Source organism: Lissotriton vulgaris, unplaced genomic scaffold (assembly GCF_964263255.1).
Source record: "Lissotriton vulgaris unplaced genomic scaffold, aLisVul1.2 SCAFFOLD_3440, whole genome shotgun sequence".
Lineage (NCBI taxonomy): Eukaryota > Metazoa > Chordata > Amphibia > Caudata > Salamandridae > Lissotriton > Lissotriton vulgaris.
The window spans coordinates 149,880-174,188 of NW_028243543.1; the positions used below are offsets into that span (position 1 = coordinate 149,880).

A 24,309-nucleotide genomic window follows, 5' to 3' on the forward strand; every position below is an offset into this window, starting at 1 on the left:
TTAACGCAGCTCTGATGATGCACCTCAGGCACGGGGCTCACAGCTGTTATTATTCACACAGATCTGATGATGCACCTCAGGCACGGGGCTGAAGCAGTTATTATTCACACAGCTCTGATGCACCTCAGCACGGGGCTCAGAGCTGTTATTATTCACACAGCTCTGATGATGCACCTCACGCACGGGGCTGACGCCTCCTGAAAGTGCCTGTATTTCTGAGCCTCCCTTGAAACTCGAAAGAGGCAAATAAGTGATGCACCTCACGCACGGGCTCACAGCTGTTATTATTCACACAGCTCTGATGATGCACCTCACGCACGGGGCTGACGCCTGCTGAAAATGCCTGTATTTCTGAGCCTCCCTTGAAACTCGAAAGAGAGGCAAATAAGTTCCCTAAATATTATAGGAGAGGATAAATTACTATTCTACCATTATTCTTCATTTGCTTCAACAAAGTGTTTGTGGGTCTTGAAGTACTTTGGCCAAATAGGGAGACTAAAAATACCAGCATGCAAGTGCTTTTTTCCCTTCAGATGACGACCGCGTCGTACGTCATGGAAGCTCTGACGTTCCTGCGCGTAGTGTGATCGTATTGCACTGTCCTGCCCTCCCACAGCAGCGGCGCGAGGCAGGGCTTGGGCTCAGTGGTCCGGGAAGAGTGGGCTTCCTCAAGGCTCAGCCAACAGCAGGACGCTCATGGTGCCCGTATCGCCCCTGTGATACCCCTCCCCTGGGTAGGAAATGCCAGTGTGACCAGCAGTCTCCACGGAAGAAGCCGGACTAACGCTGGTGGGGCGCCGGGAACTAGGCGATGTGGCTGGTGGGTCGGAAGCCGATGCCCCACCTGGGCCGGGAGGAGTGGCGCCGATGAGGTGAGTGGGGCTTAGTTGGAGGGGGGAGGCGGGGGGGGTCTGTGTGCGCTCGTGTGTGTGTGCGGCGGCGGGGGGGGGTTGTCTCTGTATGTGTGCGTGCCTGTATGTGCGCTCGTGTGTGTGTGTGTGTGTGTGTGTGTGTCTCAGTGTGCACATGCATGTTTGAAAGCAGGGGGAGGTGTAGCTGTGTGTGTTTGCGCTTCCCAGGAGACAGGAGATGGCCACAGCGAGCGCGTTCGCGCGCGGCCCGCTCCGATCCGATCCGATTTTTCGAGATGCGCATGGCCATCTCTTGTCTCCTTTCGCGCGGTAAACACCACGAGACCTAAAAAAGGTAAACCAGCGGAGGAGTGTGGGTCCATATCAGGCAATCTCACGTTATCAATTCTGATGCCACAATTTACTCAAAAATAATCAGATCAGTTAGTTAGTACACACCAACACAGTTTCACACCTGGCTGGGATACTAACACTCATATAAATAATGCTAGCACCCTGTTCGATGCTGCTAAATAAAGTCTTATCCAGACGAGCTGCTATGGTACTCATGAATGCATAAAAGTCATTTGTTCCCGTCTCATGCCGTTCTCTGGTGGCGGCAGAGATGCTCTTTGCCCAGCCAAAATGGGTTCTGTCCACTCTGGTGCAGCTGCCCCGCAGGACGTGGAGACAGCATTGTCCAAGGCAGATCAGGCCCATTCAGGATTGAAAGAAATCTCCTCCCCTACTCTAAATGCAGAACAGGTCTATTAAGCCCAGCCCTGACTCATCCAGGAAAGGCAGGACATACATTAACCCCCTCCCTTCCCAGTAGTCGTCTGAGAGAATGCACATCCCCAGCCCCTGTCATTCAAAAGCCAGAAAGTTAATCCACAAACCAGCACAGAGGCACACAGGATGGCTAAGCAAGTAAATACCCCCTTTCTAAAAGTGGCATTTTCAAATACACAATATAAAAATCATCTTTACTAAAAGATGCATTTTTATATTCTGATTTCAGTCATACTAAACTCCATCTTTCTATCTTGTCCCAATGAGAAGTTATATTTATATAATGTTATATATAAACTCCCATCCTATCCTATGGTACAGGTAGCCTTTCAATAGTGAAAAACAAAATTTGTAGTATTTCACTATCAGGACATGCCACACACCTCAGCACATGTCCCATCTTTCACATATACTGCACCCTGCCCATGGGGCTACCTTGGGCCTACCTTATGGGTGTCTTACATGTAAGAAAAGGGAAGGTTAGGGTCTGGCAAGTGGGTGCACTTGCCAGTTCGGCATAGAAGTACCTGACTGCACACAGACACTGCAGTGGCAGGACTGAGTTACATTTCACTGCTGCAGGCCCACTAGCAGCATTTGATTTACAGGACCTGGGCACACACAGTGCACTGAACTAAGGGCTTAGCAGCAAATCAAAAATGGCAATCATGGAATCACAAATCCATAAACACAATTTACACAGAAAGCATATGCACTTTAGCACTGAATGGCAGTGGTACAGTGCCCAGGGTAAAAAACAGGAGGTCAAAAAGCAAAACGTCTGGGAGTAAACCTGCTGAAAAAGCCAAGTCTAACAATTCTTTTTAAAGGGCAAACACTGAATACTGTGAGAGTATTCATTTAGGGAAGATAAGTAAACTATAGTTCAACTCAGAACACATGTACTCCCCACCTGCATCCATAAATTCAGGCAGCCTCAGGGGGACTAGTTTGACTGGCAACTCAAAGTCTTGATGAAGTCAGGGCTACACAAGATATTTAGCATGTCGAAATCGAGACATGAAGGGCAGTAACTCGCCCTCGTGTGGTTATTGTTGCTGCAAGATTACATACAAATAAAATAAACAAGGAGCTCTACAGCTTAGTGGAGGCTCCTACAAAAATCAAACACTGCCTCCAATCTTGCAATCTTGTCGGTTTATCTGGACTCTGTTTATAGTTACTTGGCAAAAGGTCACCATAGCTATGCTGCTATATGCTTTACCTTTGAACACCCATCTTTACAGCCATACCCTTGAGAACAAATTTGGCTGACAGCACATTGAGGTACAAAATCGCTGCCCATGAAGCAATGTGAACACACATGTGGGAAAGGCTTAGGAAAAAATCACATTTAATGGCAAATCTCCCTTGCTGCAAAGTGGACAGGATTGGGGGAAAAAAATCACATTTCAAAGCAAAAACACATTTAGGTGAAAGGTCACAATTATGTACTAAATCACCCTAAGTGCAACCTCAACAATCAAACGTATGTACACAAACTTATGTAAGTGATAGATCATCCATTGTGCACAGTCAGCAGGGGTGTGGTACTACATTTAGGTGCAAAAAACAAGTACAGATAAACAACATTGAAAGGCATGAGATGATCCAGGACAGGGTCAAGGGGTACGTTGAGGCTGATGGTGTACACCTGACCCCGGTAGGAATGGATCTGTTCCTCTTAGACTTAGAGGAAGCGCTGCAGAGCAAAGGTTGCAGGTAAAAGTGGTAACTAAGTGTGGGGGGCGACGGAAGCCGCCGGTGGGGCTGTGGCGGAGTTACAGGGCGATCCGGAAGCAGCAAGGTGCAACAATGTACCTCAGCGGGCACATAGGGGTGCCAGAGCCTAAAACCTGGAGCCTCAGGGGAGGCCCGGGAACACGTGTCGGCGCCCCAGTAGTCCTTCGGGCGGTTGTAGGCCTGTGCAACCGGGGCTTGCCTAGCTACGCTCCGCCCCCGTCACTGGTTAGAGGCGGCAGACCCGAGAGCAGAGGACGGCCCGGGACCAGGGTTCGATTCCCGACGCGGCAGGTTTCTGGACCAAGGTCAGCGGACTTGATAATTCTCTCGCCTCGGTGCCCACTCTGATCAGCGATCACACTCGGCAACTCTGGGCATAAGCTTGCCTCATCTTCACTAACGGCCCCACCAGACCGCCGGGGATGCCTGGTCTCACCCTGGAGATACCCATTAAGGGACCATCTCTCAGGGAAGCCAGGAAGGGTTTCGCAGCGGTCGAAGCGCGGAGATACTCCTCCGGGAGTCGATCCTAGCGCTATATAAACCTGCAATTAATTAATTAATTAATTAGTATTATTACCATAAGGGGCAGCACTGGTGATTCGCCACGGTGCTGCTTGGCTCATCAGGCGGGCAGGTGGCGAGAGGCGGCCTGCCCTTGGATCGCCCGTAAGATAACCCATCATTACATAACGGTGTATGTAATAAACCTGCAGCAACTTTTTCCAATCTAACACTGGTGTCTTGTGTGTTATTTGCGGGATTCTTACCATTGTGGGGCGGGGGGTCCTGTTGCCGTGATGTGTCTATGAGGCTGCCCGAGGCCACCCGGTGGCCATCAGGAGGGCGGCCCTCTTAGACACGGAAGGGCGCCCCGCCCTCTGCTCTTGGGCTCCTCCCCCTCGGGGGGGGGGGGGAAGTCGTTGGTAGGGTGGGTGGGCCAGACACGCACGTCCGGGGCGGCAGGCGTGGTGAGGGGTATTTAACCCCCCCCCTCGCCATTTTACTAGCCTCTTTGCCGCTCCGGACGTCGCGCGCCCACGTTGGGCACTCTTCTCCCTCCCTGCCGCTCACCCCGAGTGCCAGCTGATGGGCTCTTTGAACTTTGTAATGTGTGCTTTTATCGTTGCAGGCGGAGTTACAGGGCGATCCGGAGGCAGCAAGGTGCAACAATGTACCTCAGCGGGCACATAGGGGTGCCAGAGCCTAAAACCTGGAGCCTCAGGGGAGGCCCGGGAACACGTGTCGGCGCCCCAGTAGTCCTTCGGGCGGTTGTAGGCCTGTGCAACCGGGGGCTTGCCTAGCTACGCTCCGCCCCCATTAGGGGTGTGAACATTATTAGTATTATTACCATAAGGGGCAGCACTGGTGGTTCGCCACAGTGCTTCTTGGCTCATCAGGCAGGCACGTGGCGAGAGGCGGCCTGCCCTTGGATTGCCCGTAAGATAACCCATCATTACATAACGGTATATGTAATAAACCTGCAACAACTTTTATTATTATTATTATTATTATTATTAATAAATTTATAAAGCACCTGGTGACCCGGAGGCATCCCCGCGCTATAGACTTGCAATATCCAAGAGGAGGGGGGGACCGGAGGACTATTTAGGGAATAGGAAAGTCTTTAGTTTTTTTCGGAAGAGGGCGTGGGAGGGTTCCAGACGCAAGTGGCGAGGCAGTGCGTTCCACCCTGAGGAGGCTTTGACCGAGAAGCGGCGGCCGCCGGTTCGAGCCTTCTTAAATTTAGGGACGATGGCCAGATGCTCATCGTCCGAGCGCAGTGACCTTGAGGCTTTGTAGGGGGTGACAAGGTCTTTCAGGGCGGCCGGGCCGGCACCATTAATGAGTTTATGACTGGTGCACATTGCTTTAAACTCAATTCGCTGGCGGACAGGGAGCCAGTGAAGGGCCTTGAGGGCCGGTTTGGCAGAGGCTCTAGGGGGGAGGTCCAATATGAGCCTTGCCGCAGCGTTTTGTGCCCGTTGGAGTTTGGCTAAGGTGAACTCCGGTGCACCAAGGTAGACGGCGTTGCTATAATCAAGTCTGGCTAGGATGAGCCCTTGAACCAGCAGCTTCCTGGAGAGCGGGGGGAGGAGGGGGAGGATCTTGCGGGTAGACCGCAAGAGGCCAAAGCATGTTCCAGCGGTCTTGGTCGCCTGGGTCTTCATGGTGAGGCTTGGTTCCAGCCAGACGCCTAGCGTTTTGACTTGGGTCTTGGGAGTGGGAATCTCACCAAAGGTGTCTGGCCACACCGCGGCGGGGATTGAGGACCATTTGTTACCCAGGAGCATAATTTCGGTTTTGGCACCGTTCAATTTGAGGGAAGATTCGCACATCCAGGAGTAGATGTCCTGGAGACAGTTCCGCAGGCTGTCTGGATGTTTGTCCAGCTGGGAGAGGGAGACGACCAGTTGGGTGTCATCAGCGTAGTTGACAACCTTGATCCCATAGGGGGTCACAACATCTTCCAGGGGGGCCATGTAAACATTAAACAGGGTGGGACTAAGCGAGGACCCCTGCGGGACTCCGCATGTGAGTGGACGGGGGTCTGAGCGAGAGTTGCCGTCCCACACCTGAAAAGTACGGCCTGATAGGAAGGAGTTAATCCAGGCGTGTGCTGAGCCCACGATTCCTGCCCTGGCCAGGCGATGTAGAAGGACACGGTGATCCACCGTATCAAAGGCGGCACTGAGGTCCAGGAGGATCACCTTTTCCCAATCTAACACTGGTGTCTTATGTGTTATTTGCGGGATTCTTAACATTGTGGGGCGGGGGGTCCTGTTGCCGTGATGTGTCTATGCACAATACTCCAATGGCCGATACAAAATGTGAAAGGCACTTTAAACAAGCATTAGTTGACGGGGGTGACCAAAGCAAGCTGGCAGCTGAAGGTGGCTGACCTAAAGCCCATTCTCCATGCACCTGTGTGTGCTGACGAAACGAGTCTGGAAACAGCAAACTCTCTCTATACAAAGTTACCCAGCCTGGCTGGGATTAATCTATGGTCTAATATGGAAAACTTTCCCTGCAACGAAAGTGAAGAATTTTGATCTGAGGGGGAAAGAAAAAAAAAGAGGTGAAAAAAGGATTTTATGTCTATAACTGTATCTCTTTCAACAAATCTATATTTTTCAGGCTGATGGATTTGAGCCTCCAACGCTTGAGGTGATGCATAAGTGCACCAGTTGTATGCTCACTGTCATTGGTGGGTTTGAATGCAGTTTAAGTGACGCTGGCCAATTACACCTTACCAATGCCGAAGATGGTATCCCAGCCCTCGAGGTAGCGGTTCCAGAAGGGCAGAACGCCCCGCGTCCAGGTGGGCAGGACTGTGGCGAACACGGAGTTTTTGAACATGTAGCCAATGGAGTCAATGAATTTCTGCGTCTCAGGCGGGATCTGCTCCTCCAAGCAGCCAAGGCGCGTTTCAAAGAGGATGGCGGAGATTCCTGTAAAGGGGGTGAAACACACCAGCGACAGAATTAACTTCATGTTACAAGGCAAGGACAAATACATTTCTTAAAGGATTTAATCACACAGTTTTGGAAAATAATACAACAAAAAACTTTTCAAAAAAAGTTCGAAGTTATTGGTCAGCCATAGTAGTATGCCACCATATAAATACAAGCATTCACATCAAAAACATCCTTACATAAAATATATAGAAAAGTGCAGAATGAATTACCTCATCTACAATACGCCAAGAAGGACATTAAAATAAACAGTCATGTTACTGCATTAAAAAAAACTGCATTAAAAAGCACACGTGATGCAGTAAGCTCTTCTTTTGTTCAGCTGGAAACAATACCTCCAACACAGATGTATTAATATCAGTAACAAGAGATTGTCCATGGTAGCATGCTCTCCAAATGAAGCAGCTTTAAGAAAACTGGATCCTGGGCTATAAAGTACCTCAACTCTTAATGAGGGCAAGCTGTACATTCCTTACTTCAGAGGTTACTAAGGTTGGTTTCGGCCCCAGCCGCAATTATTGAGGGTGAATTTCATATTCAATCACACATTCTTCAATCAGTAATCTGAGCAAACAATCCGCCTGTCACTTTTCCCAACTTGGCACATGCTCTTTGGTGTGATAGTAATCTTTAAGATGGGATGCTAATCTTGCCAGCCTTGCTCAGGTATTTGAAGCTCCCCCGGGTTGCAATACTCGAATTAAAAGCTTGTGATCCATGTGCAGCAAAAAAACCATTCCCCAAATGTAGGTCCTACAATGTTCCAGTGGCCAAGCTGGCACCGATGCCTTTCTCTCTGTGACGGAATATCTACTGTCTGTTGCTTTTGCCTCTCACTCTGTCGCACACTGTCTTTTCATCGCCTGCCTTCTTTTGCGACAACGCCACATCAATACCCACAGCGCTGGCACCTACCGTAATGAGTATTTTGCAATTCAAGCCAAATGGTGTCAATGTTTCTGCAAATGTAATCTCACTCTTGAGACTTTCAAATGCTGATACTTTCCCAGATTCCTGTCAACCTTCACCTCCTTTAACAACAAGAATTGTAAAAGTTCTGTTTTTTCTGAAAAGATCTTGACAAATTTTGCATATTACTCCACAAGACCCAAAAAGGACCTCAACTCTTCATTGTCTCATGGCTGGGGGTATCTTTTATGGCCTTTATCAAATCAGGTTTGGGCCTAACACCTTACGCACATAATGAATAGCTTAGGTATTCAACTTTTCCTTTAAAAATTGGCATTTATCTTTGCAGAGTTAACCCGGCTTTTTCTACCTAAGCCAACACTTGCTTCAGAACCAAGTTGTATTCCTCCACAGATTCGCCAAATATCATAATGTCATCTTGAAAGAAGGCAACTTGTTTCTCACCCTTAAGGATCTGTGTCATGACCCGTTGGAATATGCTTGTTGTCAAAGCCAATGCAAAAAAAAGGCAGTTGAATTGAAATACTCACTTAGTAGTTATAAAGGCGGTCACGTTTTTAGAATCAGGGTGCAACTTAACCTGGGGCATCCGCACTGTGAAGGCACGGTTTCAAAAGCACTTTCCACCTTTTAACATCAGAACCATCTCCCCTATATGTGTCAAAGAAAACCTGTCCATTACGATGTGCTGGTTGAGGGTGTGGAGGTTGACACAAAACCTCAACTTGCCATTGTTTTTTTTTGTGATTACCGTAAAAGAAACCCACTCAGCAAAGTTCCTCTGGCTCTATTAGCTCATCCTTTATTGTGCTGTTCAACATTTTTTTTAACCTCGTCCCTAAAGGCGATCACTATTCTCCTGGGCCTATGCTGAACAGGCTGAGCATCGCGTTTTAGGATTATTTTTTTTACATACCCCTCAAAAGCCCCTAAATTAATTAAATGATCTTCGGCATTGTCTATATTCTTCTCCATGCTTGTGTCCTCTACCACTATCATCTGACAGTTCGAGGATTAGTAATAATAATATAGAGATCGTATTGGTGGACCAACCCAAACACAAGGGCCAAGATTGTGCAATATTGACCATGCCTCATATTTTCCTTCCTTGAAAGACAATATCAACCCACATATAACCCAACACATCAATATTTCCACTCTCATACCCTGTGGGACTGATGTCGTTGAGATACAATGTAGATCTGCGCCATGTTTCCGTCTACGGGGCTTCAGGCACACTGGTGAACATTGAGTCTGAATGAACCATGAGTTTTATGTGCTTCTTATTTATTTAACTATACCTCATCGTTGTCTGTTGACTCGCCCCCACCCCGCCCCACCGCTCTTGCCAGCACGGACCGCTCCTGTGCACTTCCACATCTGCTACATAACTTTTCTCCATCATATTGTCTGTTTCTCATTGGAGCTTGTTTGTTTCAAGAAGGTCTAACAGTGGAAAACGTATGTAATTTAATTACCACTGCCACACCCTCCCTGTCCTAGTGCTTTCCTATTTCTTGCGTCATATTGAGGTCTTTGAGGTCCATTTCCTTCATGCATGAGCAGGATTGCTTGACAATCTTAGCCATATCAGTTGCCTCTTTGAGGGTTGGATTCTTGGCAGCCCAAAGCCTTTCATGCATGTTCTTAGAAGAACACCGAGTTATAAATTGGTCTTTTATTAGTTCATCCATCATTTCACCAAATTGGCATTTGATCTTGAGGTCTCTTTTAGGGGAGCCACACATTCCTCTACATATTCATCTTGTGGTTGTGGGTGTGTGTGAAATGTGTTTCTTGCCACAGCGATATAACTGCTTCGGCAAATCAAACCTCTAGTAACTGTTTGACTTTCTTTTGAGGGTCTTGAATAGGTTGAACGTGTTGATCCAGTGCCACTGGTCAGTATTTGAAGCTATGTTGTCCTTCTTTACCCAACCCATAATCAAAAGTACCTTTTTCCTGTTAGGACTGAGGTTTTGACCATCCAAAGTTACCGAGTAATTCTCAAAGGTCCCCTGCTCACATTCAGAGGTGGACCAGGGTTCCCTGGTTTGCTTCCACGTTATAAATACTTTAATTCCACTTGTAATTTTCACTATGGACAATAGGTGGCCGTGTTGTTCAGTGTTTAATCCTTCTTAGATAAAGCCCCACGATCAATAATAATGCTGTTTTCCAACATCTTCCTCCTCGCTGTGGAAGTAAACAACTTATTGCGATGACAGAGGTAAGTTTAAACTATCTTTATTAATGTCACTCTACACGGACAGTCACTGTGGCTGGCTGGAGCGCAGTCAGTGTGGGGTTTTGCGCTCTACCTCGGAGCCTTTGCTCAGTCCGGGGCTGTGTTCCAGATGTTATGGGCCTCTGTACACCCTCGAGCGCTGGGCAAAGGGAATTCTGTGCGTGCCGAGGGCCTCACGCGCTGACAGCTGCGGCGCGCCCGTACTTGTCTGCCATTGAAGCGAACAGATGTGAAGAAGTAATGTTGTGTTTCATCCATCTTTCTGTCCCACAGGTCCCCCCACCTTGTCCCCCCCCCCCCTCCCCCCGCCGATGGAAGGAATGCTTCTTCACTCGCGACATCTTCTTCACTCGCGACATCCCCTCTTGGTCCAACAGTTTTTACAATTCCCTTAACGTCACCTCCTCCTCCTCTATCCCTTATGGGAAACAACTAAAAATTTCCCCCTCTGGGTGCTTCAATGGCTACCTCACTATCTCACTCTATAACAACGGTACTGTCATGATCCAAGGCAAAGACTCCTGCCTCTCGCTCTTTGACCACCTCTTCCCCACCTTACTCCTCGTCTCTGCAACCGGGTTTCCCCCTGACTCTCCTTCCAGTTCCACCCATTACTCCCTTTCTCCCCCGCCGACCCCACCCCACTCAAATTGGCTGCACTCTCGAGAAGCGCAGGTCGGCCCTCTTCCCTTTCCCCCCCAACTTACCTCATCTCCTATTCCTACCCCCCCACAGTATGTCCCCTCCCGCTTTACTTCAGCCTTACCACTAGCTAACACACTCCTCGTCCCATCTGCACTATCACGATACTCCAATCTATTCTCCTCCCCCATACTTCTTCCCATCACCCCCTTCTTTAGTCCACCTCTCCTCCAACACTCTTCCCCAATTAACTGTCTCTATGCTCCCCTTAGCCCTCCTTCCGTCCCTCCTCTCCACCCCTTCATTCCCTCGTCATTCACCCCGTGTTTGCCACATTCCCACTGCATCTCTCTCCTCCCTCCTACTCCTCCAGTACTGCCGCACTACCCCCTTTCCCCTCGAAAGGAACACCTTCCTTCTCCCTCCCTCGGGCCCAGCAGAACCACTTCCCCTCCTCAACTTCCCTTTCTCTCAACCCCCCTCATTCTGCCAGATGACCGTTCCCTCACTGCTACCTCTCCTAACTGACAGGACCTCCGCAACCAATGCACCTCTTTTCCGCCCAAACCTCCTACACTCCCATGACGCCACACAGGCCTCCCCCCTCCTACTTCCCGACCGACGTGTTCCGCACATTTCTCCCTCTAAATTTGTCCCCAATTCCTCTCCCTCTTGCAACACCAACAATGACAACTCTCCCTTAACCCCCAATTCATTTACTCCCGCTCTCAACCTCCACATTTCCCCACCTGTGAACCCCACCCCCCAACACACCCCCTGTCCCCCCACCTTTCCCTGCCGTCCACCAATTCCACCCCCCCTTATTTCAATCGAGCCACCCAACCTTCCGTGCTCTGCCTCTTTCTCACTGGAAAATACGCTAGGCTCTCTGATCACCTCCATCTCTCAGCTGACAGCTGCCATTTCACTTTTATGCTCTAAGATCCCCACCCCTCCATGCACCTCTACCCCCTCCCAACTTCCCCAGAGATGCACCTCGCCCCCTCACCCCAATACAGCCAAGCTCAACCCTTCGTCTGCAAGCGTTGTTAACTCACACAAGCCCTTGAACGCCACCCTTCTTCAACAGGCATACCCTAGCAACCCCACTGTCTACACTTTTCCGACAATCACCTCTCTCAGAATAAAGCGTCCACCTAAACCCTCCCGAGCACCTCCGCAAATGTACAATATCCCGATCACCCTTCAGAGCCCAAGTGCCCCCATCACCAAAACAGTCTTGACAGAGCTGCGCTGTATGCTTCACAACTGCAGATCTGCAGTAAAACACAAACTTGAAATCTCCGACACCATCACCCTTCACAAACTTGACATGCTCTTCCTCACAGAGACCTGGTTCTAAGATACCTCTCACTCTATGTTTGATCTCCTATTACCCACAGGTTATTCCATATTTAGGAATGACAGAACTGACAACACGGGGGGAGGTGTTGCAGTCATCTTCAGAAACGCCCTCCAACTTAAGGCGTCTCCTAGCAGCTCCTCCCACACCTTTGAATGCCTTTCTCTTGAGCTTCAATTGCAACACCGTTCACCGCTCAGATTCCATATCATTTACCGCCCGCCTCGTAGTAGTAGCTCTTCGTTTATAGAAGATCTCAAAGACTTCATCAGCGACCAATACTCTCAAAGTGACAATCAGACCATCGTGGGTGACTTCAATCTCCACTGGGGCGCACCGCAAGACTCCTCTGCGAACTCACTGGCCACCTTCCTCTCGGCAAATGATCTTATCCAACACTGCACTGAACCAACCCACTCTAAGGGCGCAATCCTGGACCTTGTTATTTCTAAAGCAGGCATGCTTTCTACTACTACCCCTATTCATGTAGATTGGTCTGACCACCACCTCATCCCATTCTCTCTTCAACTTTCACACTCTATAACTCTTGGCCAACCCAAGAGGGCCATCTCCTGGTTCCGTGATGCCAAAAACATTGATGTCGGTCCCCTCTGTGAATCAGCTTTGCTTTCACTTCCAAGGCTAGACCCGAACATAGCTGTTGACGATCTCACCTCCCAATGCCTCACAGTTCTTGCAGCTGAAATTAATAACGTCGCTCCACTCAAAAGCAAAAGGATAAGGCCCTCTCCCTCAGCACCTTGGTTCAACAAATCCCTTTATGAGGAAAGGAAGCAGCTAAGATTCCTGGAGCAGCAATGGAGGCAATTGCCTTCCACTGACAAATTAGCCTTGCTTCGCACAGCAAGATCCAAATACCACAAGCACATCTTCCTTGAGAAAGCGACGCACTTCAAAACCCTCCTTGATTCCGCCAAAAATAGACTCAAAAAACTATTCGATCTCATCAAGACTCCGAGCTGCTCTCCCCCAACCTCCAAGGTGGAGGATTCTACAAAGAGAGCAGCGGATTTTGCTACTTTCTTCGATGGAAAGGTGAAATCACTTGTGGATCAGGTTGCTCATCCTACACCTCCAGAGGAGCGCAAATCCTTAGCCATTTGGCAGAGCTTTGACCCCATATCTGAAGATGCCCTTCTCAAGTGCATACGCGAAACAAAGCCCTCCAACCATTCTCTTGACCCTATCCCCAGTGCCATTGCCTTTGACTTCTATACCCATTCCCTCTCCTATTGGACCACTCTGATCAACCTCTCCCTCTGGCAAGGCTCCCTTCCTGTCTCCTTCAAAACTGGGCAGGTTACCCCTCTGCTGAAAAAGCCCACTGCTGATGCGAATGACCTCAACAACTTCCGCCCCATCACTAACCTTCCCTTTCTTGCAAAGATCACGGAAAGATGTGTAGCCAAACAACTCTCTCGTCATATCAAGGACAATGATCTTCTTGACAATTGCCAGTCCGGCTTCATCCAAAACTGCAGCACTGAAACAGCCCTACTGCAAGTGGTTGATGATGCGCTGGGGATACTCGACTCAGGGGGGTCCTGTCTGCTAATTCTCCTTGACCTCTCCGCAGCCTTCGACACTGTTAATCACAACACCCTCCTCAATATTCTTCAACAGAGAATGGTCATGGAGGGCACTGTGCTTAAATGGTTTGCATCCTTCCTCTCTGACAGATCTCAAATGATCAAAATAGCGAACAGTCTTTCTTCTCCTGTGGCGGTGGGTCAAGGTGTTCCCCAAGGCTCTATACTTGCACCCACACTGTTCAATCTCTACTTAGAACCACTGGGAAACCTCCTAAGCAAATCCGGGATTCACTATCATCTCTATGCTGATGACACTCAACTCTACCTCAAGGTTGCCTCCACTCATGATCTCTCCATCCTAAGATCTACTCTTGACTCCATTCAAAACTGGATGTCATCTCATCAATTGATTCTGAATCCCTCCAAAACTGAATTCCTCCTCTTCTCCTCCTCACTCTCTCCTCCCCCGGTTCAATCATGGATGGATCAGATGAATCTACTAAACAATAAACCCATCATTGTCAACAGCGCAAAATCTCTTGGTGTCATTCTAGACAAAAAACTCTGCTACATGCATAAAATCATGACTGATAGAGCCCCGCGCTATCTTGCTGCTCTAGTTCAGCAATATGTTCCCCCCGCACACTTAAGTCCTCATCGCATAACAAATTTAAAATTCCTCGCATCAACAGAGCCAAAATGGGTGGCCGCTCGTTTGCTCTGTTGGCCCCATCCTTATGGAATTCTCTTCCTCAGTCCTTGCGCACGGAATCGTGCTTTCTGAAATTCCGTAAGGGAATAAAGACCTGGCTTTTCAACAACTAATGTTCCTCCCTTCTATCTCTGATCAGTTTGCTCTAGCGCCGGGTAACCTACGGGTAGCTGCGCGCTTAATAAATGTAATAATAAATAAATAAATAAAATAAATCTAACTCCCCACATCAATTCTATTGCAAAATCTGCTCGCTACCAACTGCGCCTTCTTTGGGGAATCCGTCGCTTCTTCCCGGAGCAGGACCTTATAACCCTGGTGCAATCGCTGGTCCTCTCCAGACTAGACTACTGCAATTCTCTTCTTACTGGCCTCCCCAAATCTCACCTGTCTCCACTTAAGTCTGTCTTCCATTCAGCAGCTCGTTTCATCTATGGGGCCAAAAGAAGCGATCACATCACACCGATGTTATCCACCCTCCGCTGGCTTCCCTTCGAGGCTAGAGCTATCTACAAGACCGCTTGTATCACCCACAAAGCCTTGCACTCCTCCTCTCCCCGCTACCTGGCGAATAAACTGAAACTCTCTGGAGGCTCTAGACCTTCACGCAATGCCGAGAATCTACTGCTTGAACCTCCCACTTTCAAGAAGGAAAGAACAATGGCCCAATCCTTTTCAGGCAACGCAGTGAGAATCTAGAACTCGTTTCCGCCTGAGCTCCGGACCACCGCCTCCTCCCAGGCCTTCAAAAGGGACCTCAAAGTTCTCCTCCTCCAGAGACACCTCCAAAAGTAATTCACGTCCTCTTGCTATTTGGAGGAAGACTCCCCACTACTGATATTTTCTACTTTCCATGACCATGGGAGTGCCTTCCCAGTGTTTTCCTGTGGTGGGAGTGTCTGCCTTTTTGCAGTATTCTCCATGTACTTGTGTTCGGTGCCCTTTTGTAACATGCACACTACACTTTGCCCATGTAACACACGGTTGCTACCTCTCACATGTTTTTACCTTTGATACTTGCACAAGGGCCACCTTGCCTACGTAACGCCTGTTCTTGTGCCAGCACTTATTGCAGTATTATACCTCAAATTACACTCTGTTTTCTCTTATAACTGCACACTTGTCACTTTTCCTCTTGTGCACTTTTGACTACCTCATGTATTTTTGGTTGTTCACAATTTTTACTACCTCAAGTATTTTGTTTGCTCACAATTGTCACTACTACCTTTACTACCGCATGTATTTTTGGTTGCTCACAATTTTTACTACCTCAAGTATTTTGTTTGCTCACAGTTGTCATTATTACCTTTATTACCTCTTGTATTTTTGGTTGCTCACAATTTTTACTACCTCATGTTTTTTGTTTGCTCACAATTGTCACTATTACCTTATGTAAGTAACGTATGTTTTAGTAATCTGCTCTTTTGTAATGGTTCTCATTATGTTTCATTTCTGTTCCTAATGTGAAGCGCTCTGACGCCTTCGGGTAAAGTCCGCGCTATATAAAAATGCATAAATAAATAAATAAATAAATAAATGCTGATGTGAAGACGTGTTTCCTGGTTTCGTCTCGCTTGTTGTGCTCCGGATGGGTTTGTCCTGCTTCTCTCTTTGGATAGATGGTCTGGGACTCATGGTCGCTCCTCGTCCACACCGGATGTTCTGCTCTTCATCCAGGTTTATTTGTGCACAGACCATAACAGCAGCGGTGCCCTAGGCCAGCCACAGCTCCTCGACTGGCTCGGAGGCCCTGGTAACGGACCTCTGATGTCACTGTTCCTCACAGCACCCTGGCACAAAGTTAACCACAACAGCATGCAAAGTAAAAGTAGAGTACACAAGAACAAACCCTTTTAAACAGCAAAACGGTGTATTTGCGGTGTTACCTTAGTTTATCCCAACTCTGTTCGACTTCTATGCACAATCTTGCAAACACTTTAGGGATTATGACCTGGAATTATGCTGGGATTATGTTAGAAAGTACAAAGATTTGGTGCTTGCTCTGTCCTTTATGGCTCAGTGCACAAGCGCAGGTTATGACCTTTCTGGGATGCACATTCAGGGCCTCCTTTACAAAGAATTGGCGTAGGGCAGCGCCGCAAGTCATTTCGCTGCGCTGCCCTACGCCAATTCGAAAGGATAGGAATGCGCCGTATTTACAAGATGGGGTGGATTTCTGTCTTTTCAGCCGGCGCAAAATTTGCAGCCAAGCGCCAAGGCAGGCACCCTAGCACCGCGGTGCAAGTGTGTCAGTGTTGTTGGCAGGATTGTTTTTATTGAGGAAGGGAGACCAAACAAACAATCACTAGGGGTGTTTTGCTCATTCTATTTGTGCTGCAGATTGCAGTACATGACAAAAAAACAAGGAGGAATGTAAACAGTTCTCCTTGTTACGCCTGCTCTGGGCAGGTGTACGGTTGTGGCGCTTCCTCAGGTTTAGATGATTTTGTAAATCTGGAGCAGCATCAAAATCAATGGTTGTTCCATGGGAGCAACCACTGTAATGCCCATGGAGCACCTCCTTTACACAGAGTAAGGCAACGCAGAATTTTGCGCTGCCGTTCCTTACTCCATATCTTTGAGGCCATGCAGAGCCACGCAGGGTGGCTTTGTGTCGCATCATAGATATGATTGAGAGGCCTGCGCCACCGGATCTTCATGAAATGTGATGCTCCGGCGGCGAAGGCCTTTTGTTAATGCGGCCCCAATTCTATAGCTGCTCTTTCCGCTTTGTGGATGTCTGTGGAATAATAGTTTCCACACTTGGCACAGTGAAGCTCTTCGCATAACTATGGCCACACTTGGAATAATGTGGCATCACTGGCATAATGATGCCAGTCTCTTCCATAAGTGGGAGGTCTGGCATAATGAGTGTCATTTGTGGCATCTCCTGCACGGTGGATCCCAGCCCTGGCATGAAGCTGGTCATCCTGATCATATGGACATCTTTGGCTTTACAGAGCAGTCCCCCGACCAACTGAAGATAATGCAGCAATGGTGCCCAACTATTATATATTGTGTACTTCTTAAATAACTGCGGGCATCCCAGGCGTAGCACCAATGACAATCCTTGGCAAATAACTAACATCCAGGCTATCTGATGATGATGCATGGGTAGTGCACACGAAGAACCCTTGATGACAGCGACACACTGATGTATGAGGGCCAAACACATGTTTACTGAAAATTAAAAGTTGGTATTTCTGAACAAAAAACCAATGTTTTTTTAATGCACAGGGTAGACTTTTTGGTGGGGAATTTGAATGTATTTATTCAAAATGAATTTATTTCATTTGATAGTAAATGTGTATTGTAAGACATCGGTAATTTGTGGGGAATAATACGAGTATTTTCATAAAATGTTAGGAACTGATATGTGTGTTAAAACTCATAGTGAGTTAGGAAGACTATATTGATTTCTTCTGTGTCAGAGAATAGTTACTGGTATGGTTGTTATTGCATTACTCATTGCATCACCAATACTAGTAAGGCTTTTTATGTTGGTTTGGTTTCATGAAATCACCAGTACTGCTCGCTTAGGCTAAAAGAATAGGGTAACACTTTTGTGTTCTAAGTCTGTAAGTCCTGTCTAGCTAAGTTTCCTAGAACCTTACTGATAACCTGGACATATTTTTGGGACATTATCTGTGCTTCTGCCTGTGTTTTTATACTGTAAAAGCTGCCTCGCTCTTGTAGACTATGATGGTATTGGGGGAATGGGCATAAGCCCTACCCTCCTATTATTTTCGAGCAGGTGATAGGGTCCGAGAGCGTAGAGCATAGAGATTTGCAGAGGGTGAAGGGTGAGGCTTAGATAGGTTCCTGGGTGATGGGTAACAGGGTCCAGGTGCCATTCTGAATCAGCACCCCCCGGTTGGCAGGGTCAGAGTTAGGGGTGTGTGTTTGCATGTGGTAGTAGTGGTAATGTTCGCTCCGGGAGGTAGCATGGCGGTCCCGATCGATGTGCAGCAGACGGGCAGGACTGATCTGCTGGCGGCTGGAGCGCTGCAACAGGCGGATGTACCCCCGTGGAGCACGCAAAACAATGATCAGCGGACGAAGTGGCAGCTGCCGGCATGGCATGCCCGCAAGGTATCAAAAGGTGGGTTGAAACAGCCTGAAACGAGCAGGCTGCCTTTTTCAGCAAGACGCTCGGAGTGCTGGTGGGCGGGGTACAAGGTATGGGGCCGGGCTTGGTAGCGGCCAGGATTGTTCCGTTTACAGGGAGGGTTACGGTAGGCAGGGGGAATGCTGCAAAGACCGCTAGTGTTATACGCGAAGCGGTGGGGGGGCAGGCGGCAGAGGTAGCACGGGTCGTGGTGAGTGGCTGATGGAGCAAGGTTTCGCACGTACAGAGACTTGCTCGGATTCAATCCTCTCGAAATAATATATATAGAATGTACTAATCAACATGTTTCGTATCACTAATAACGCACCACACAATATTTCTAGCATCCAGGGGAAGCTTCTCAATGTGCTTTTACTAACAGTAACTCGAGTGACCTAAAATGGCCACCGCAATGTGGGAACCTTTCTGCGCATGTGTCTGTCACACTCACGTGACATGACGTATTCTTTGCTTGGTGGGAAAACTTTGCTTCTGCGCACTAGAACTAAAGATGGCTGCTCTATGCTTCACATGCTAATGCTTGCACTGTAGCTTATACTGAACCCTGTTCATACTGCTTTATCTCTAATGCTATAGTTAAAATAAAGTAATGAGAGTAGAGTAGAGATAGGTGGTATACAGTGTATTCATTTATTCTTTGTTCTAAAATTGTTTCTCTTTTGACTTTGCTATTAGCTCGTATTTGGGCCTGATGAAACCTTGCTCCACTCCATCTTGAAATCCTACAACTGTGCAGAAGAGCTCAAGAGTCCACAAGTCATGGCATTGAACCTGTGCCAACGACAGTCTTGCCTGTGAAAAACCATGAGAACCTAACCTAATGAACTCTCTAAAGGAAACTAAACTGTACAAAAAGAATACATTGTATTTATTATTGAAACATCCATTGTCGGGTGGAATAAAACAGGCATGGGAAAATAAAACTATGGGAGGGAACATTAATTTGAATATTTGAATGAAATGATATCATAACTAGTATGGTGTGATGACCTTTCCTCACATTTTGACCAATCACATTGAGGGAATACACAATTTGCAACATTAGGTGGCGGTACATTGCCCTGGAAAATGGTATATCTAAGGTAGGCTTACCTAGTTAGATTGTCCGACTTGTCCGAATAGCTGACCTGTCACTGACCCAACGCACTCAATAGGCGATCGAGAGCAGAGGTGCTGGCGGAGCACTCTGTCAGAAGAATCGATAACCCAATCGGGGGTTTAAGGGATAGGAATTCGATAACCAAATCAGGGTTCAGGGAAGGAGATTCAATAACTCAATCGGGGTTCGACTGTTAGTTGCAGAGAGGGTGTGATGCTGGCGTTGTACTTTAGCTGTGGGTGCGGGTCCTGACCTGCGGTGGTCCTGTCCTGATCCAATTTGGTCCGTACTTGTCCTGATTCTGGTCTGCACCTGTCCTGTCCTGTTGGCACCTGAACTATCAGGGGTCCTGTCCTTTATCCCAGCCCGTGGCCAGGGTTGGTCTTCACACCATTCTAGGTAATTATAAATCAGTGTGAGTATGTCTTTGTACTGTTTTCCTTTTCTTACCCTTCCTATGTTTCAATGCTGAAAGAAAGTCTCATAATATTTTCACATCTTGCTTTGATTATTCTCTTCCTAATTGAACAAGCTTTAATTGAATTGGTATGGACTCTAACATTTAAGAATTTACATAGATTAAGTGTTTAAACCTTTCCAGAGTCTGTGGTTATTTTATGAATGCAAATGATATCTACTACCTATTTTCTTGCTAACTCCCTTGATCCCAGGGGACTTTAGGTACCAGTGACAAGGATTGGTAAGTCAATGGTATAGGTCCTAAATGGTTAAAATTCTGATTTAGCAAAAGGTTCACCTGTTCAAAGTGTGTATGTTTTTATGGGCCTAGGTGAGTATGGTAAAACAAGCAGGTGAGCCCGCTCTCTATCACGGCAAACGTTCAGGCCCCTCCGTTCATTGAAGGACAGAGGGAGGCGGGCAGCAGGGGTGTGTCCACGGGCCGAGAGATGGGGAGTCCTCATGGCTCTGGCCTGCACCCTGTAGTGCAGGCAGAGGGCGCAGTGACGCGGTTGGGCTGTTAGGGGGCCGGGCAGAATGATGTGGCTGGGCGGGGCTTGCACTGCTCAAGGCCTGCCGCTGGACATCTCCTGTCCATGTAGGCAGGCCTTGGCTGGGCGGAGCAGTGAGGAGGCAGGATTGGGGAGAGGGGAAGGGCAGAGAATGCAACTGGTGCCCGCCCCCGTGTCTGATGTGGGGCGAGTTGGGGCCCATGAGGTGGAGCTGTTGGTGTTTTGGGGGCAGGGGGTGTTCAGTGCGGATGCCCTTGTACTGAGGGTGGGAGGGTTGTTCCAGGTTCTGGAGGGCAGGCATGGAGAGAGAGAGGCAAGGGCAGTACCAGCTGGGGTGGAGGAGGGTGGTAGCACCCTGTGGGAGCACAGGTGCATGGGTCTTGAGGTGGGGGTCCTGTCTACCCTCCCACCTTGTTCCATGATTTGGGTGGGGGCTGAGGCTTTCCAGGATGGGAGCCCAGGTTGGTGGGTGTGGTGCCACTTCCCCACTCTGGGCAGGCAGGGCAGGGACAGTCTAGTGCCAACCAGGGGTTGGAGGTAGGCGTGTTGGAATGGTCGCAGGCGGGTCAGTTTTGAGGGTCTAGTGCAGCCTGTCCACTCTTCGCAGGATTTGTTTCAGGAGCAATTTGGAGATGGTTTAATAGGTTATGGGGAAATGCAGAGCACAAGTGCAAAGTGTGGGGATGGTGGGGTAGGGGGACTGGGACCCTGACTCTGATGAAGAAGAGTTGGAAGAGGGTAAGATTGTGGATCATGGTGAGTTGTTGGAAGGGGGTGACTGTGAGAATGAGTGGTGGGCGGAACCTCCTATAAGTAGAGGGCAGGTGTGCCTAATCAGAGGGGTAGTGTTGGTGTCTTGCAGGACGTGGCAACAAGCACCCAATCGACCCAAAAGGAGAGACCAGCGGGGGCAGAACAGACAGCTTGGCTCGGGCCCTGATCTTGATGCCAAGTAAAGGGTGGGTGATGCAAAAAGGCTGAACAGGTGGTTTTGTGAAAGTGGGAGTTCAAGCCTCAGGCTATGAGGCAGAGGAGCAAAGGGAGGGTGGTATGGGGGCTGCCCGAGGGATAAGTATGTGCAGGACCAGGGTTTGGGTTTGGACATAGTAGGAGACATGGCACAAGCCACAAAGACCACCAAAACTGGAGGAGTGGAGGAAGACAACGGAAAAAATGAGAGCAAAGATGTGAGAAGGAAGAAGATGTCATACATGGGAACCACTAAACCTTTTGGGGTGCATTTGAAGACTGCTACGAAAGAGCAGATTTGGAAAGGGGAATTTGTGTGTTCAGGTTGATATCGAAAACTGGACATTAGCTTTTCTCATATATGCAAGAGTGTATTGTGAAAAGTATCCAGAGAGGTACGTTTCTCTGTTTAAATATCTGGACGTAGTGTGGAAGGTGCAGGTGACTTTTGGAGGTTGGGCGTGGGTACATTACAACGAGGTATTTTGGGCACATTTGGCACAGGAAGAGGATGGGATGTGGGGGCAATTGGATTATGAGTTGTTCTTGCAAACTATGACACCGGAGAGGCCAGCCCCATCGACTTATACAGTGAGTGGCTGGCCGTTCATCTACCGGTCTTTTTGAGGGCTTCCCCCCAGACAGGGGTGGGTACAGCAGGACAGGGATGGACAGCTACGAATGGAGCATGCTGGTCATTCAATAGTGGACAGTGCTTGCGGGAATATTGCAAATACCTCCACGAGTGTTCAAAATGTGGTGGCAAGCACATGCTTACACAGTGTGGCATCCAGGAAGGGTTCACTGGGTCACAAAGGGGTGTCAGGGGACAGTGTACGGGATACAATGACCGGGGACGGTGTATAGGAGGTCAGGGTTCCATGGGCAAAGACATGTACATCGGTTGTGTTGGACTGCTTGGACAGATGGCTGGTCATGCTGAGGTCCGAATGGGAAAGGGAGTTATTGTTGACAGGATTCCAGTTTGGTTTTCGTGTGTGTGGTGCCAAGGATCAAACGGGTGGTAAATTTGAGATTAGTTAGAGGCCACAAGGCGTTGGTTTGGAGAAAGTTAATGAAGATGTCTGAGGACAGAATGGAGGGGCATTTTCTGGCCACTAGTGAATTTGAGGATTTTGCCCATTGGGTTGGTGCCCAAGAAGGAGGCGGTGAGTTTCGCCTCATTCATCCACTTTCCTGGCCTGCAGGGCCCTCTGTCATTCCTGGGGGGTGTAGCAAAGTGCAATATGCCTCAATTGACTCAGCGGTCAGTTGGTCAACAAGGTGGGAAAGGGTGCCCTTATGGCAAAATGTGACAACAAATCAACTTTTTGGTTACTTCCTGTTCACCCTGCTGACCATGAGTTGTTGGGCATTTTTTTGTTGAGAAGGCTTTGCCGATAGGAAGGTCAGTTTCCTGTTCTCCGTTTGAGGCTTTTAGTTCCTTTTTGCAAAAAATATTTGTCGAAGTGGCTGGAAAGGATGTAATGACACATTATTTGGATGATTTTTTCATGGCTGGGGCTTCATGTTCCAGGGATTGTCAGGAGAGTTTGGGGTTTGTTCCAGGGTTTAATGCAGGATGTGGGTGTCCTTTAGTGCCAGACAGATGGTGGGCCTGTTCAGGTGATTACCTTTTTGAGTGTGGAGCTGGATTCAGACAAGATGGAGATTCGCCTGGCTGATAAGAGTTGTTGCTTGGAGCTCTTGGATGCGGTTTTATCCATGTCAGTAGCGCAGATGAAGGACGTAACTTTGCATGTAAGGTGGTCAGAGCCAGCAGGACATTTTGTAGGAGATTGGGTTGGGCACTGCCTGTGACTTCAATGTAGCATCACATGGTGAGAATCACAGCAGGGGTCCAGGAGGGTTTGAGGCTTTGGCGTACTTTTCTAGACGAGTACAATGGCATTCCACTGTTGGGGCTTGGGGAGCAGATGGAGTGGTCTTTTGAGATGTTTTCAGATGCCGCTGGCGGACACAGTTTTGGCCTTTTCTGGCAAGGATGGTGGGGCGCCAAGGAATGGCCATAGGCTTGGAAGGGGGAGGGCGTAGGATCACTTTCCTGGATTTTTTTCCTCTTGAGGTGGCATTGTGCTTGTGGGTCGCTACTTTGCATACAGGACAGTCTATTTTAATGTGGATAACATGGCGCTCGTTGACATGGACATTCAGCAGTCAGCAAGGGAGCCAAAGGTGTGGCAGTTGTTGTGAGTATTTGTGTTGGAATGTTTGCAGCACAGTGTTACTTACAGGGCACAACCCATTCCAGGATTACACAATAAAATTGCTGATACTCTCTCTCGATTTCAGTGGACGAGGTTCCATGGGTTGGCCAAAGGGCGGAGGAGAGGAAGACTGTGTTGCGGGACTACTTGTGGGAAGTAGGCGAAAGCACGTGATGCAACTGATCCTGGGTTCTCTATTGGATTCAACGCAGAAAACTTATGGGCTGACGTGGGAGGAGTTTCTGCAGTCAGGGGCGGTCCCCTGGGGAATTTCCGATGGAGGTTAAACTCGACCGATTGATGTGGTAAATTTGATCATGTCAACAAGGATTTGTCGGCAGTCACGATAGCTGGTAAGTTGGCGGGCATAGCCTTTTTTTAAAAACTGGTGGGGATACGAGCCATCTGCCGGTGACATGGGGAATCTCATCCGGGAGTGGTGGCCGAGGGAAAGGGGGATGAGTGACCGATTGAGACGGGCCATTACACTGCGCATTCTGAAGCAACCAAGAGTGTGCCGGGATGAATGGGAGACACTGTGTTTTTTGGTCATTATGGTGTGGCTGTTTTTTTTTTAGCTTTTCCGGTTACAGAAGTGGTTGG

The 24,309-nt window shown here is 48.4% G+C and overlaps 1 protein-coding gene across 1 annotated transcript in view; it reads right to left on the bottom strand.

Annotated features, from left to right (window-relative positions):
- LOC147668315 (sterol 26-hydroxylase, mitochondrial-like) overlaps positions 1-24,309 on the bottom strand; it is a 102,742-nt gene that overhangs the window by 67,100 nt on the left and 11,333 nt on the right. Inside the window, exon 3 of the mRNA XM_086948607.1 lies at positions 6,641-6,838. Coding sequence (XP_086804733.1) covers positions 6,641-6,838 — 198 coding nt within the window. The remainder of the gene's footprint in view (positions 1-6,640; positions 6,839-24,309) is intronic.